The sequence below is a fragment of the Melozone crissalis genome, unplaced genomic scaffold (assembly GCF_028551555.1).
Source record: "Melozone crissalis strain CALT ecotype California unplaced genomic scaffold, PUWL_Pcris_2 ptg000013l_1, whole genome shotgun sequence".
Classification (NCBI taxonomy): domain Eukaryota; kingdom Metazoa; phylum Chordata; class Aves; order Passeriformes; family Passerellidae; genus Melozone; species Melozone crissalis.
Window position 1 is genome coordinate 59729832 of NW_026535791.1, and position 12722 is coordinate 59742553.

The 12722-nt window shown below is 38.2% G+C and overlaps 1 protein-coding gene across 3 annotated transcripts in view; it reads left to right on the forward strand.

Moving 5' to 3' along the window:
- CDKL5 (cyclin dependent kinase like 5) overlaps window positions 1-12722 on the forward strand; it is a 129682-nt gene that overhangs the window by 44355 nt on the left and 72605 nt on the right. For all 3 annotated transcript variants that reach the window (XM_054272149.1, XM_054272151.1, XM_054272150.1), the window contains exons 2-3: window positions 3785-4014; window positions 4539-4573. In XM_054272149.1, coding sequence (XP_054128124.1) covers window positions 3951-4014; window positions 4539-4573 — 99 coding nt within the window. In that variant the 5' untranslated portion in view covers window positions 3785-3950. The remainder of the gene's footprint in view (window positions 1-3784; window positions 4015-4538; window positions 4574-12722) is intronic.

The following is a 12722-nucleotide window of genomic DNA, read 5'->3' on the forward strand; positions in this document are numbered from 1 at the left end:
GTGATGCACTAGAATTCTTAATGGTCCTGAAGGGAAAAGGAGTTATGAAAAAGCTGGGGGTTTTCCCCACTGCTTCAATTTAAATTCAAATGTTCAGGTACCATAATGCTCTATGCTCAGTTTGAAAATGTTTGTATGTTTTCTGGGATTTACATATAAGCCTTTCGTGCTATTGCAGAACAGTTACTTTTGTATTAACATCTCACAATGTTACACTTCTGGATTAAACAAAACTAATTTTTTTGTGTTCATCTCATGACGTTTCATTTTGCTGAGTTGGCTCTGTTTTTGTAGAATATCATGTCAATGTTGAGAGCATCTCAGAGATCTGGAGATCTGTTGGTTTAATTCATAAAATTGTTGATGTGCTGTGAATCTGGCTGCCTTAGAAAGGGATATTAGGAGAATGACTTCTGTTTCCATACTGAGGGCCTTTGAGAGGTAAATGAGGGCCTTATTTCCACTTCTTCAAGGGTTATTCTAGACAGCAAGCAACTTAGGAAAACAGACCAGTGTGGCACTCAGTGCAAAGAATGAAATCGTGGCAGCTATTAGGTTTTCCTTGCTATTAGCTGAGGTTTTCCTTGCTATTTCCAGTGTTCAGCTTGAAAGAATCCAGCCTGTCCTCACTAAGCTACAGAATAAAGTAGTTCTTGCTATGGATAACGCTCTTGAAATTACTTTTTTGTTTAAGCTTCTGTTTTGCTTAAGCTTTTGTTTGAACTTGTAGGGGTTTTTCCTTGTTTTTGTTATTACAGTTACTCACTCTGACAATCATTAAGACTCTGTGTCATTCGTGGAGTTTTGAGTTCATGTTACCAGATTCCCTGCAAGAATCAGTGATTTTCGAAACACTCTTAACAAGGCCAGTGCTTTTTGAAAAACGGAAGAATCCCAAATAGTGGCTACAGCCACTGAACAATTATTTTCGCAGCTTGATTTTAATCTTTCAGCAGGTTTTGAAGACAGAGATCTCAAATAAGCATATAAATTTTGTCTAGAGATTAAATGGGTCTAACTAGTCTAACTTCACTAAAGTTTGAATTATAGCCCAGTTTGAGGCAAAAGAGTTGGGGCAAAAAGTGTTTGTATATGAACCCATACTACTGCTGTGTGCCACTATCTTTCACTAGTTTCCTTTTAATTTCAAGATGAAGTTCTCATAAAGTGCCCTCAGCAGAATTGGGCACAAAGCTGAGGAGCCAGTGTAGAAGAGGGGCTCACTCGGGTGCAGTTTGCTTCTGGGAGCCCCGCTGTGTTCCCTGTGGTGTCGGTCACTCCTGATGCACTCTGGGGACAATCAGGGAAGCTGCTTTGTGTGTTTCTTTGGGCCAGCTGAAGTGTGTCACCGATGGTGAGTGAAAATCACTAAGTGGGTTGGCAGGATTTTATCTTTAAGGAGTTGCAAATGCCTCTCTAGGTGCCATGAATTCAGGGGTAGCAGGGGATCAGCTTTCTGTGTCTCCTCTAATGAAGTGAAAAGGGAAGGTGATATGTGATCAGTAGGGAGAAGATATACAGCATTGCATTTCATAGAACCATAGAATTTTAAGAGTTAGAAGGGACCTTAAAGATCATCTTCTCCCAACCCTGCCATGTGCAGGAACACCTCCCACTAGACAGGATGCTTATCCAGCCTGGCCTTTAATACTGCTGGGGTTGGGGATCCACAACCTCCCCAGCTGGGGGATTTCAGAAAGGAAGATGAGCTGCTTCTAAGTCTAACCTTTGTTCCCAGTAAAAAACTAGAATTCATGCTGAATAAACTTGCAGAACTGAAAATAAAAATAGTGGATCACAAGCTGCAGGCCTGTATAGCTTTAAATAGTTTATGAGAAATTTAGAAATTATGAATGAGGGAAAAAGGAAACTGCATCTTAATTTCTTCTTGAGCTTTTGGTACATTATCTCATAAGTTTCTTTACTGTTTCATCATATATCTAGGAAGTATTGTGCACACTGTTAGGAAGAATGACAGTAATCAATTTATCACAAACTAATTTCTGGTAGGACTTGTCGGTGAATAATGTTGGGAACTGAAGTAACAGATTTGGTGATGTTACTGAATAGTGCTGATAGAAAACAATATATGTTTTCTGACTTTTCCTTTCTTTCTGGCAAGTAATTTTGCTGTTCTGAGCTTGGCTGACTGGTTTTGTTGTGTCTCACTTGCGTTATGGTGGCATCAGTGGTTGTTTCAAGGTCCCTGTGGCAGTATTTCTGTCACTCAGCTGCACCCTGTGCCTGGCACCAGCCTGTTCCAGCAGAAAGCTGAAGCAGCTCAGTGTGGGCTCTGTTCTCCTGTTGATGGGTGCAGCTGAGCAGATGCTCCTGTTTTTCCAGGACCTCATTTTTTTTAAGTTCGTTAGTGTAACCAGAAAGTCTGGACAAACAGCAAAAAGGCTTTTGTGAGGAGATGCCAAATGAAATAGGAGGAGAACATATGGAAGGGAAAGGAAAGAGTATTTTGTACAATTCACCAGTGAAGAAAAAAACTGATTAATTAAAACAGTAAATTAAACCACTGAAGTAATTAATAAAGGACTAGACAGCTTTTTCTAAAAAACAAAAGCAAACCAGAAAACCCTAACTGTCCCTTTAATTTGGAACTCACTGCTTTATTTTCAAATCACCATGGTTGATTAACCCTGGAGTTGCTTCTAAACTAACAACCCCTCCCCACATGATCTGCCTGTGTCTTGCTGAAGCAAATGTCATTATGATTCCTCTCCACCCTTGGGTTGTCCTTTTGTTGTCTATGACCATGTCAAAACTGGGCTTTTGGCCAGCACCCCTGGCTTACAGTGACATCCCATTTGTGTGAGCTGAACCCAGCATTATTGGGTCACACTCACCCATTACACATAACTTAATTAAATGTATTCACTTCCATCCTGTTCTTCATGAGTAGTTCTGTCCTTGAGTCACTGAATTGTGAAGATGGTATATTTCCAATTCATGGTGAAAGCAGTTGAGGGTTTTTCTTTCCCCATTCTTGAATGTGGGATATGTGCCTTTAATATTAAGGGGGCAAATGCAGTCTGAATTAGTAAAATCAAGCTTCTAATAGGATAGCAGAGAGTGCTAAGCCTAAAACAGCCAAAAACCTTTGTTCTTTACCCTACATATAGTTGCTTAATTTGAAAAATTACTTCAGTGTTTGGGGAACATGGAAAAAACCCTTTAAAGACATTATCTTTTCTGTATTATTTCTTAAATAAGCTGATAATGGAAATAATTTTAAAATCTCATTCCTATTCAGTCTAGCAAATTAATTTCCTTTCATTTTTTTCTTAATAATCACAGAAAATAGTAGCAGAAAGCTATTTTCTCCTGTGGAGTGTTCTTTCTGCCATTTCCTTTTTATCATTACAGTGGACAAATGAGAAAATAACTAAACAAAATTTGTTTCTGTACCTAGCTATCAACATACACCAAGCAGACCATAAATAATGACAAGCTTATTTTTGCTTACTGAGGTTGTTCCTGACAACATTTTTGTTTGCCTCGGTTCTGTAGAAAATTACTTTATGCCAGTTAGTTATTATTGTAATAGACATCCTGTGTATGGGATTACATGGCCAGCTGCTGTGTCAAATGTATGGTGTCAGTGGGCTCTGTCCATTATAGCTGCTGCTAAGCTCTCCTGATTTCAAATGTAGAAGTAAATTAATTGTCTGTTAAAATTGTTAGAACTATATTGGTGTAATGTCTGTGTACCATTGCTTTCTCTTACTGAAATAAATCAGAGTACTAATTATGTTGTTTTCTGTTCTTTCCCCAGGAAGCTATTGATTGCCTAGAAATTAAGAGTGTGTGAGAAGTCTGATTGATCAAGGTGGAAGTTTTTTTTCCCCAAGAGCCTTTTCACAACTGCCTTTTGCAAAGTCTTCAGAGGGTCCCATTTGTGCCATGTTTTGTGGCTCTCACCGTAAGAGGAATTTGTCTTGATGAAGATTCCTAACATTGGTAATGTGATGAATAAATTTGAGATCCTTGGGGTTGTAGGTGAAGGTAAGTAGTATCTTAAGATTAATTAGAATTTTGTAGATTTGACTTAGATGATAATAAGCTACCAACTGCACAATTTTTCTTGTACGTGTTTATTATCTAGAGCTTCTGCTGATTTCCTTGTCAGATGGATGAAGGAGTTTGGAAGCTGAAACGAAGGGAAGAGAAATAGAACAGTTTTGTGGAGGCTTGGGGTTTTTTGTGGTTTTGGTTTTTTTTTCCTTTTAAAAGTTTAATGTGTTGATTTCTCATTAGTGGTACTAGGGAAATGCAAGTTCTCAAACTTACCTGCAAGCATATTTTAAAAAAATAATTTCAGTGTTTTAAAATCCATTTACTTTTGAGCAATTTTTATGGAATTGTTTCAGTGTACAGAGATTTAGTATCTATATATGTAAGTTCTGAATAATAATACTGGGAACAATGTTACTTCTGTAGTTAGGAGGTTGCTGAACACTGTTTTATCTTGCCACTTTTAATTTTTTTCTGCTTTTGAGATGGTTTATCTCTCAATTTCTCTGTTTCAGGAGCCTATGGCGTTGTACTTAAATGCAGACACAAGGTAAGTGAATTACTTTTAAGTCAGAGGGAAATGTTGGTGTTTGAGTGAAGCAGTGGCCTTTGATGACAGCTAACATGTTAATATGTATGAGACATGGCATCTGGGGTGGAGTTTTCCTTGCAGAAAGTTACTTTAAAGCAATCTTAATTGCAAGTTTCAGGGGAAATGGCTATATCTAGTACCAGATCTCAATTTTTTGTGTTTAATATTTCTCTGAAATATTACTAATATTTAATTAATTTAAACTTACAGAGTTTTTAAGAAAAGAGACCAAAAACGTTTTGGAACACAGTTTTGCTCAAGCATTCTTAATTAGAATGCCAAACTATTTGCCAGATACTACTGTAGAAGCACTTGGCTGCCTTGGAAGGGGCAGGGGAGAGAAAGGGGAGTCCATGAGGGATTTTGACATCTGTAGGATGATCAAATAGCAGTGAGAAAGCAGTGACTTTTTTGGTTGTTGATTTTAATTTGGAGAAGGAAGAAGTTAAGAAGGAAAGAAAAACCTCTGTTTGATACAAAAATGAAGTCTGGCAACCTGTCTACACTGTTTTAACTAGTGTATAAGTTGCATGTATCTGAACTTTCCGCTCATCAGCACGGAGCTGACACAAACAACTTTGCTGTCTTTGAAGCTGCAGTGAAGTCATTTAACAAAATAACTTCTCTGAAGCAAAACATTTCTGAATCACAGAATTTAAGTGATCCAAGAATCTATACAAATCTTTTTATGTAGTTCATACCTTTTTTCTAGAAAAAGTTAGGACTGTGCAGAGGGTTTATGTTCCTATGGTGGCTTTTAGCGTGTACACAGAAGGGTTTTTGCACACAGTGTGTGGTTCTATCTGGTGTGTCTTACACTGTTGTGCGCTTAAAAAAGGAAAAATAAATTGGAACTTAAGATCCTCTCCAGCTGAAGCCTTGTTGGGCTTGGGGATGTACAACAGTCAGTTGAGTGACTTAGGTAAGTTGGATCTTTTTGGATATTTATGGTATGAAAATTCAGGGTGAGTAGTTTGAGAACACCTGGGTAGTGATGATGCAGTTTGTACTAGGCATCTCTGTTCTTTGTGGAAAGTAACCTCACCCAGACTCAATAAGTTTCTCAGATTTCCTGCATTGCTGAGTGAAATTTAAGCTGTGCATGTCTATTCATGCTCATGCAGAAGAGTTCAGTACTCTAAAAGCATGGTGTATTGGCAGGGTAAGCTGTTGCCCAGCTTCCTATGAGAATACCTTGCCCACACCAGATATCTAGAAAGGAAAGTCTTTCCTTTAGCACAGGGAAATGTTCCAACAGCCTGTGTAAGACTGCTGCCTTCCTTGTGAGCATCTAAATTTTCTAGTAGTCTCACCATTTTTTTCTACAGCTTTGTCTTGATGGAAACAGCTGTGCTAAATATTTAAAACAAAGTGGTATTGCTTTAAGCTTCTAGCAGGTGAGTTTACTAAGACCTAGGATTTCCAGTTTTTGGAGATATAAAGAAAAAGGTGAGGACATGTTGCTGTTTTCATCTAACTGATTTATGATTCTCACTTAAAACAAGCTGCACCGAGCTTCTGAGAGCACAAGTTTAGAATCTGTCTATTTTACCAAAAACGGAGTAGCTGTCTAAAAGTTAAATGTTGGCCTTTCCTACTTGTATAGGAATAAAAAGATGAAATACACTTTCATACAGACTTAACAGACTTACCTGGACGTGCAGGGATGTATGGCTTGGGGTTTTTTTGTTGCTCTTTTGGGGGTTTTGGTGATTTTTTTGGGGTTTTTTTGTTTGTTTTTTTGTGTGGGTTTTGTGATTTTTTTGGTTTTTTTTTTTTTTGTTCGTTTTTTTGGTTTTTTTGTTTTTAATTTTTTACTGGGCATACTTTTGAATATAGAGGTATTTATATTAATGTTTATAAATAGTGGTAATATGCCAGAATCAAATTCCCAGCTATTTTAAGTCAATATATCTCCACTGTATTGTTGAGAGGGTCAATTTTGTGTGAAATGAGGAGCCAGCTCTTAATTGCAGCAATTTGCCAACATATAATCCACTAGTGCTTCAGTAAATATATAGCTTTTTACCTCAGTGCATTTCACTGGCATATGTATATAGATTTAAGTAGGAGAGAATGGCAAGAACAAATCAGGAATAAATACCTTGTCATTATTAGATGTGTTTTTCCTTTGGTAAAAGAACATTGCCAGAAAAGCTAAACTAGGTCCTCTAGAATTGACTGTATTTACGTTATTACACAGACTGTTTTTATCCCAAATCCTTCATTGCTAATTGTGGTTTGTGCATAAAGATTACTTGTTTATCTGAGGGGTTTTTTTTTCTGATGCTATGATAATGCAAGTATTGTTGAAAAAAAGCAGAGATGATGCTCTGAAAAGCTTTTTCCTATTTTTCATTTAGTCAGAGGATATTTCCTAAGGAAATACACTGAAGTGCATTGTGTTTAAAAATACAGGAAATACATTTGATAGTTACAAACTACTTAAAAATGCTGTCTTGGCTTGTTTGGATTTTGCTGTTTTCTGAAAACAGAAGCCAGTTGAACACTTCAGTAGTGTCAGAGATCATGGCTGAGGAAAAGAATCTTTGCTCATGTTTAAGACTTGTCAAATGCTTGCCCTTTAAGTAAAAGCAGTATGCATTTTACTTTACAAAGTGGTCCTCCTGCTTCATGCAGAGTTGTTGGGCAGCAGTATGATAGGAAGATGCTGTGGTAAGGCCATAGGTCTCCAAAGATGGGCACATGGAGAAAGAAGCCTAAAGAAAAAATGAAGCCAAAAGCCAGCATGAAAAGGTAATGTTGCACTGTGAGATAATAAACTGTGTTTGTAGGAGGAACACTGGTAATTGCAGCTGCAAGTAGAGTTTATAGAAGTGAGGTAAGTGAGGAAGATGATGATGCTAGAACAGGGGTTGTTTCTCAGGATGAAGCACAGCTCACCGCCAGCCAGGCTGGAGAGGAAGATGGGTTCATCCAAGCAGGCAGTCAGACCATGAGAGGCACTTGGACAAGGCTCTGAGGCAAACGCTCTGATTCTTGGGGTGTCATGTGCAGGGCCAGGAGTTATTGGACTTTAATGATTCTTGTGAGTCCCTTCCAACTCAGGACATTCTATGATTCTATGCCTATATTCATGTATTTGTACGCATAAGTCGATGGTGGCTTTTTAGGTTAGCCAGGTGTGCAGGAAGGTGTGTGGTGATGCAGTTTCTCTAAAAGCATAGTTGAAATGGATGAAATCTCCTTGACTTCTCCTTCTCTTGCAGTGTGCTGTGTGTTACCAAAGGTCTGGAGCCTGAGGGTATACAGTTTAATGATTTGGAAGTTTGGTGCCAGTTGTTCTTATAAGTCCAACATCTCCTGCCTAATGAGATGGGGTTTTTTGTCTTTTATTTTAGGAATGTGTTTTGGTGGTTCTTAATAGCATGAGGCATTTTTAGACCTTTTTCTTTGAGATAAACACCACTCAGTTCCCATATTAAAAAGAAACAAAAAGAAATGCTAGTTAGAATTATTTAGCACTTCAGTGCATTGAAGAATAGTGAAGAATAACCTCTGGAATAGGTTTAATACTTCCAGGCAATGTCTTCTTAGCCTAATATTTAATTTTGCCTTGTTTGAGCCTTCTGTAATACTCTTGCATTGTGTTCTGGTAAGTTGTTTGTCTGCCTCAGAATACATTAAAGAAATATTTGCTGATCTCTTAAAGAAAGGTACATTTTACTCATTAGAAAATAAAGTGAATATGCATATGTAGCAGAATCATTACATTTCTTTTGAGTATCTCAGCCTTTTTCATGTCTTTTATTATTGGAATCCCTATGGATTAGCTGGGTCATGGTTTTCCCTTTGAAAACTTTTTTTTTTTTTAATGTTTCTACAGGTAACCCACTTCTTCACACTGCACACTATTTGTTTGTGTTTGAGCAGAGTCAGGAATTCCCCTTTTACCAATGCTGGCCAACTTGAGAAAATTTTCCCATGGCCATCACTGTGCTTAGAGGAGGTAATTCTTGTGGAACAACCACCTCTCATAGGCTCCTTTGGTCTTCAGGGCTATCTCCAAGCAGATCCTAGAACAATATGAAATCTGTTCTTTTGAAAGTCCAGGGTTGTATTTCTATTGTCCCTGTCTCTTAATTATTTCAGAATCTTAAATTCCACTGTCATGGTGGAGATGCTGGTCTGCTGTAATACCCATAAGAAAGGAACACAGGCTCTGTAAATTGTAATTTAAAGTGCTGCTTCTTCAGTGAGTATTAACTTCACTATAATAAAGTAAAAATGGAACAGGTGATCTTAGATTCCTTCAGATTTTGGGAATCTTCAGTTGAACAGCATCAAAATGGCCTCTGATCAGAGTGCAGCATTCTATGAAGACCAGTCTGTAAGAAGGATTTCTTCATTATTTTCATTATTCAAACTGTTGCAGGATTCTTTTAAAAGAAAACTCCTGAGCAATTCCATTGTCAAACAGAAAGGTGTTCTCAGGAGAACTTCTTGCTACATCCCTGGATAAAGGCAAGGCCAGGCAGATGCTGAGTGGGAGCTGCTTGCAGGCTCCTCTGCTACAGTGACCTGGCTGAGTTTGTCCTGCAGTCCAGCTGGGCCTGGGCCAGCTCAGGTGAGCTCTGATGTGCATCACTAATTCCTCCTTGCACAGTGGTCTCTTGTCAGGGTGCACACACAGTGCCTCTGAGGTTATCATGGTTGGTTCATTGATCGGTGACAAGCAATTGCCTTCTCTGTTTTCCAAAAATCTGGTTGTCTCCATCATGCTGTATTACCCTTGCAGCAAATGTTGGAGTGCTCTAAGTCCTCTATGAAAACTGGACTTTATTGTAAGGCTTCCATTAAAAAGGCTTTATCTATTTTTCTCTCTTTATAAGGTGCTTTGAAGCAGGTGTTCCCCCTATTGTTCTGTTTCCAAACCTCATGCAAGAACTTTTGACTTTTGTGTTAGCTATTTAAAAGCAAATGTACATGCATTCAAGCCCCCTTCTCTTGTGCAAGGATCTCCTTGCCTTTGTAGGATATTTAACATGATGAGCTGTGTCTGTTGTGGCAGAGCTCTGGTCACACAAGCTATTCCACTACATTTTCTGTACCCCTAAAGAGTGGAGCCATCATGATGACAAGTAGTTCACATAATGCATGTTTCTAGAACTGTGCACTCATTCCTAGTTCCTCCTGGTCTTTTCTCAGAAATTTTAGGTACAGGCACCAGGAATCTGGTCATGCTGCTTTCATAAAGCAAATGAGAACACTGGGGTTTTCTCTAATACTGTCATGAAAGCAGAGTTCTGAATTTCCCTGGTCGATGTTAGAATCCCTTTTCCAACTCTTGTGTCTGCTGATGTTATTAATACCTTCACACTTCAGATCTGCTAACCATTTTTATGTTGTTGATTCCCCTTTAGTGTTAAAAGTTAAGTGTACTTGTTTGTCAAAGTTGTAGGTTTTTTCAGTGTGTTGTATTTTTTCATGTACTTTCTTTAGATTTGGCTCTTAAGGTTCCTCAGCTCCCCAGCATGTGTTAAGTCAAGTACCTAGATTGAAGAATACAGTCATTGCAGTTTAACTTTTATGGTATAATCTTTTGTACTAAAATGGGTAGAGCTCTTTTTTGTCTTATTTTGGATGTGACTGATTTGACAGTAGTTTCCTGTTTGGTTGATTGAAAAATTAAATGAGGAGTAAATGAAAAATCTGAGTTCTCAAAATGCGACCAGATTGCTGCCTCTGTTCTTTCCCCTCATCCTCAAATTTTTTGCTATTTTGTTTTTGGTGTTTTTTTGGTTTGTTTTTTTTTTTTTTGGTATGTAATTAAAAGGAATATGCTAATTTTCTCAATTAATGAAATTTGGTTTGGCTTTGTGGCAAGATTTTTTGTTTTAATTGTTGCCAGGGTAAAATCTCTATGCAGCATACTGTTTCCTTTCAGCAATGGCAGCTTGCCTATGGAAGATTATTCCATTAATGCTGTTGTTCCTTGGGCTAAAGCCTCATATCATTGGTGGGGTTTTGTGCCAAAACTTGTGTGAAACACATACAATGAATATGAGACTTTCTGGACCTTCTGGATAAATAGAGTTTGCCAGTATTAAATGTTTGCAGTAGAAAGAGTTGAGATCTGTCCTAAGCATTATGTGAAGAAAATAGAGCTATTAGGCAAGTGGTGGTGCTGAAGCTCATAGTAACTGTTTAATAACCATTTGCTTCAACTTCACTGTGAAGCAGTGAATTACCTCTTGAATTCTTTACAGAATTCTGGTGTGAAATGTTAGATACAGAGTATTTGTTTTGTGGACTTCCAAACTCTACTTCCATGGCATTTCCTTGAGTGCAACAGTGAGAAGCAAGCTTGATTAGTGCTGATTCACTTCAGGCATTGCTTTCTATACATGTAGGAGACCTAAAATGAACATCTGTAACTGCTTCCTATGCAGGGAAGATGTGAATATGCTATGGACAGTTTATATAATTTTCATTTTTCATTGCTGCATTGTGACATTTGTCTTCACCTGAACCTCTTCCAAAGTCCTCTCAGTCCCCTGTGGCAGGGGGAAACAGACAATCAGACAGCGTTATATCAATGTGGTTTTAAATATGATTGATGTCAATAAAGTGCTGATTTACATTCAAGGAAGTGGAAGATTCATGTGTGTACTGTTAGTGCTGCAAAGATCAGATAGTTGTGCAGAATGGAACATAGAAACTGAACTTGCTGAGTTCCCACAGCTTGAGCAGACCACTACTAATTCAGTCTCCCTTCTCACTCCCAAGGTGAGCTATAATATTCTCTATATCACAATACTTACTGCTGCCTTTTATTTCTTTTCCTCAAAATCTTATTCCCAAGTCTCTCTCGTTCTTCAATTATTTTAAAAGAGTTTTTTCATAATGCATTTCTTAATAAAAACCATTAAAGCACTAATTTTGAGGAAATGATCAGATTCTAAAATTACTTACACTACTGGAAAAAAAAATAGGTCTTTGGTGTTGTCTTAATTTTCTCAAAGTCTGAGTCCTGGAATTAACTGAAGTAAACATTTGGGTTCACACCTGTAAGACTATGTAGGATGAGGGGATGAAGTAAGGTAGTTCCAGATCTTTTTTTTTCATTTACTTTATTGTTTTCTGTCTGTTTCTTCTGCTATATGTTGCTAAGATATGCTGTGTTTCAGTATTTTATTTAATTTGATTGTATATAAACCCTTGCTATCTTTATCAGTCACATTCAATGATTTCTTTAAGAGGGCTGGGCAGGGTTCAACAAAGTGGGCCTGAATGCATCTTTAAGTGCATTAAATTACCAGAGGCAGTGGTTAGGGAGGTTTAGGCTGGATATCAGGAAGAGGTTCTTCTCCCAGAGGCTGGCTGGGCACTGGAACAGCTCCCCAGGGAGCTGGTCACAGCACCAAGCCTGACAGAGTTCCACAGGTATGTGGACAATGCTCGCAGGGACATGGTGTGATTCCTGGGGTGTCCTGTGCAGGGCCAGGAGTTGGACTCCAGGATCCTTGTGGGTCATTTCCAGCTAAGGATGTTCAATGATTTTATGAAAGTTAATGTTTTTCATTAATAACATGAGTCACTTTGTAGCCATATCCATGGAATGATGCTGCTTTGATGTCTGCAGTTGTGCTGTGTTGTTTCCCTTTGAGTCTTTTCTGACAATCCAGACTGGTGTTTGAAAGTTCCCTTGTAGGTTACTCCATTCCCTTACCTCCTCCTTTGTGCTTGTCATGTTATGAACCCTGCTCACATCTGGATGGTATTCAGTAATAAAAATTCTCATTCCATCCCTCCTTTGCTCCCCACGGCTAATATTAGAAATGGAAGGTGCAGGGCAAAGATAAGAGAGCTTTCAGAGGGGAGAAATTAATTTGCTGTGGAAGGGGAAAATACTAAAGTTTTTATTTTCAGATGTGTTCAGTTTAAAGCACTCCAATGTGAGTGCTTTCAATACCACAAATTAGGGTGGCTTAAGTTGGCTTGTCCATTATAACATTTCATGCAGTACAAAGCTGGGGTGCAGAGACAGCTGATGCTGCAGAACATCTTCAAAACAAGGGTGAGGGAGACAAACAGGGAGTCACCCTTGTACTTTAGTAATGGAGGTAGGTGAAAGAAGCATAGA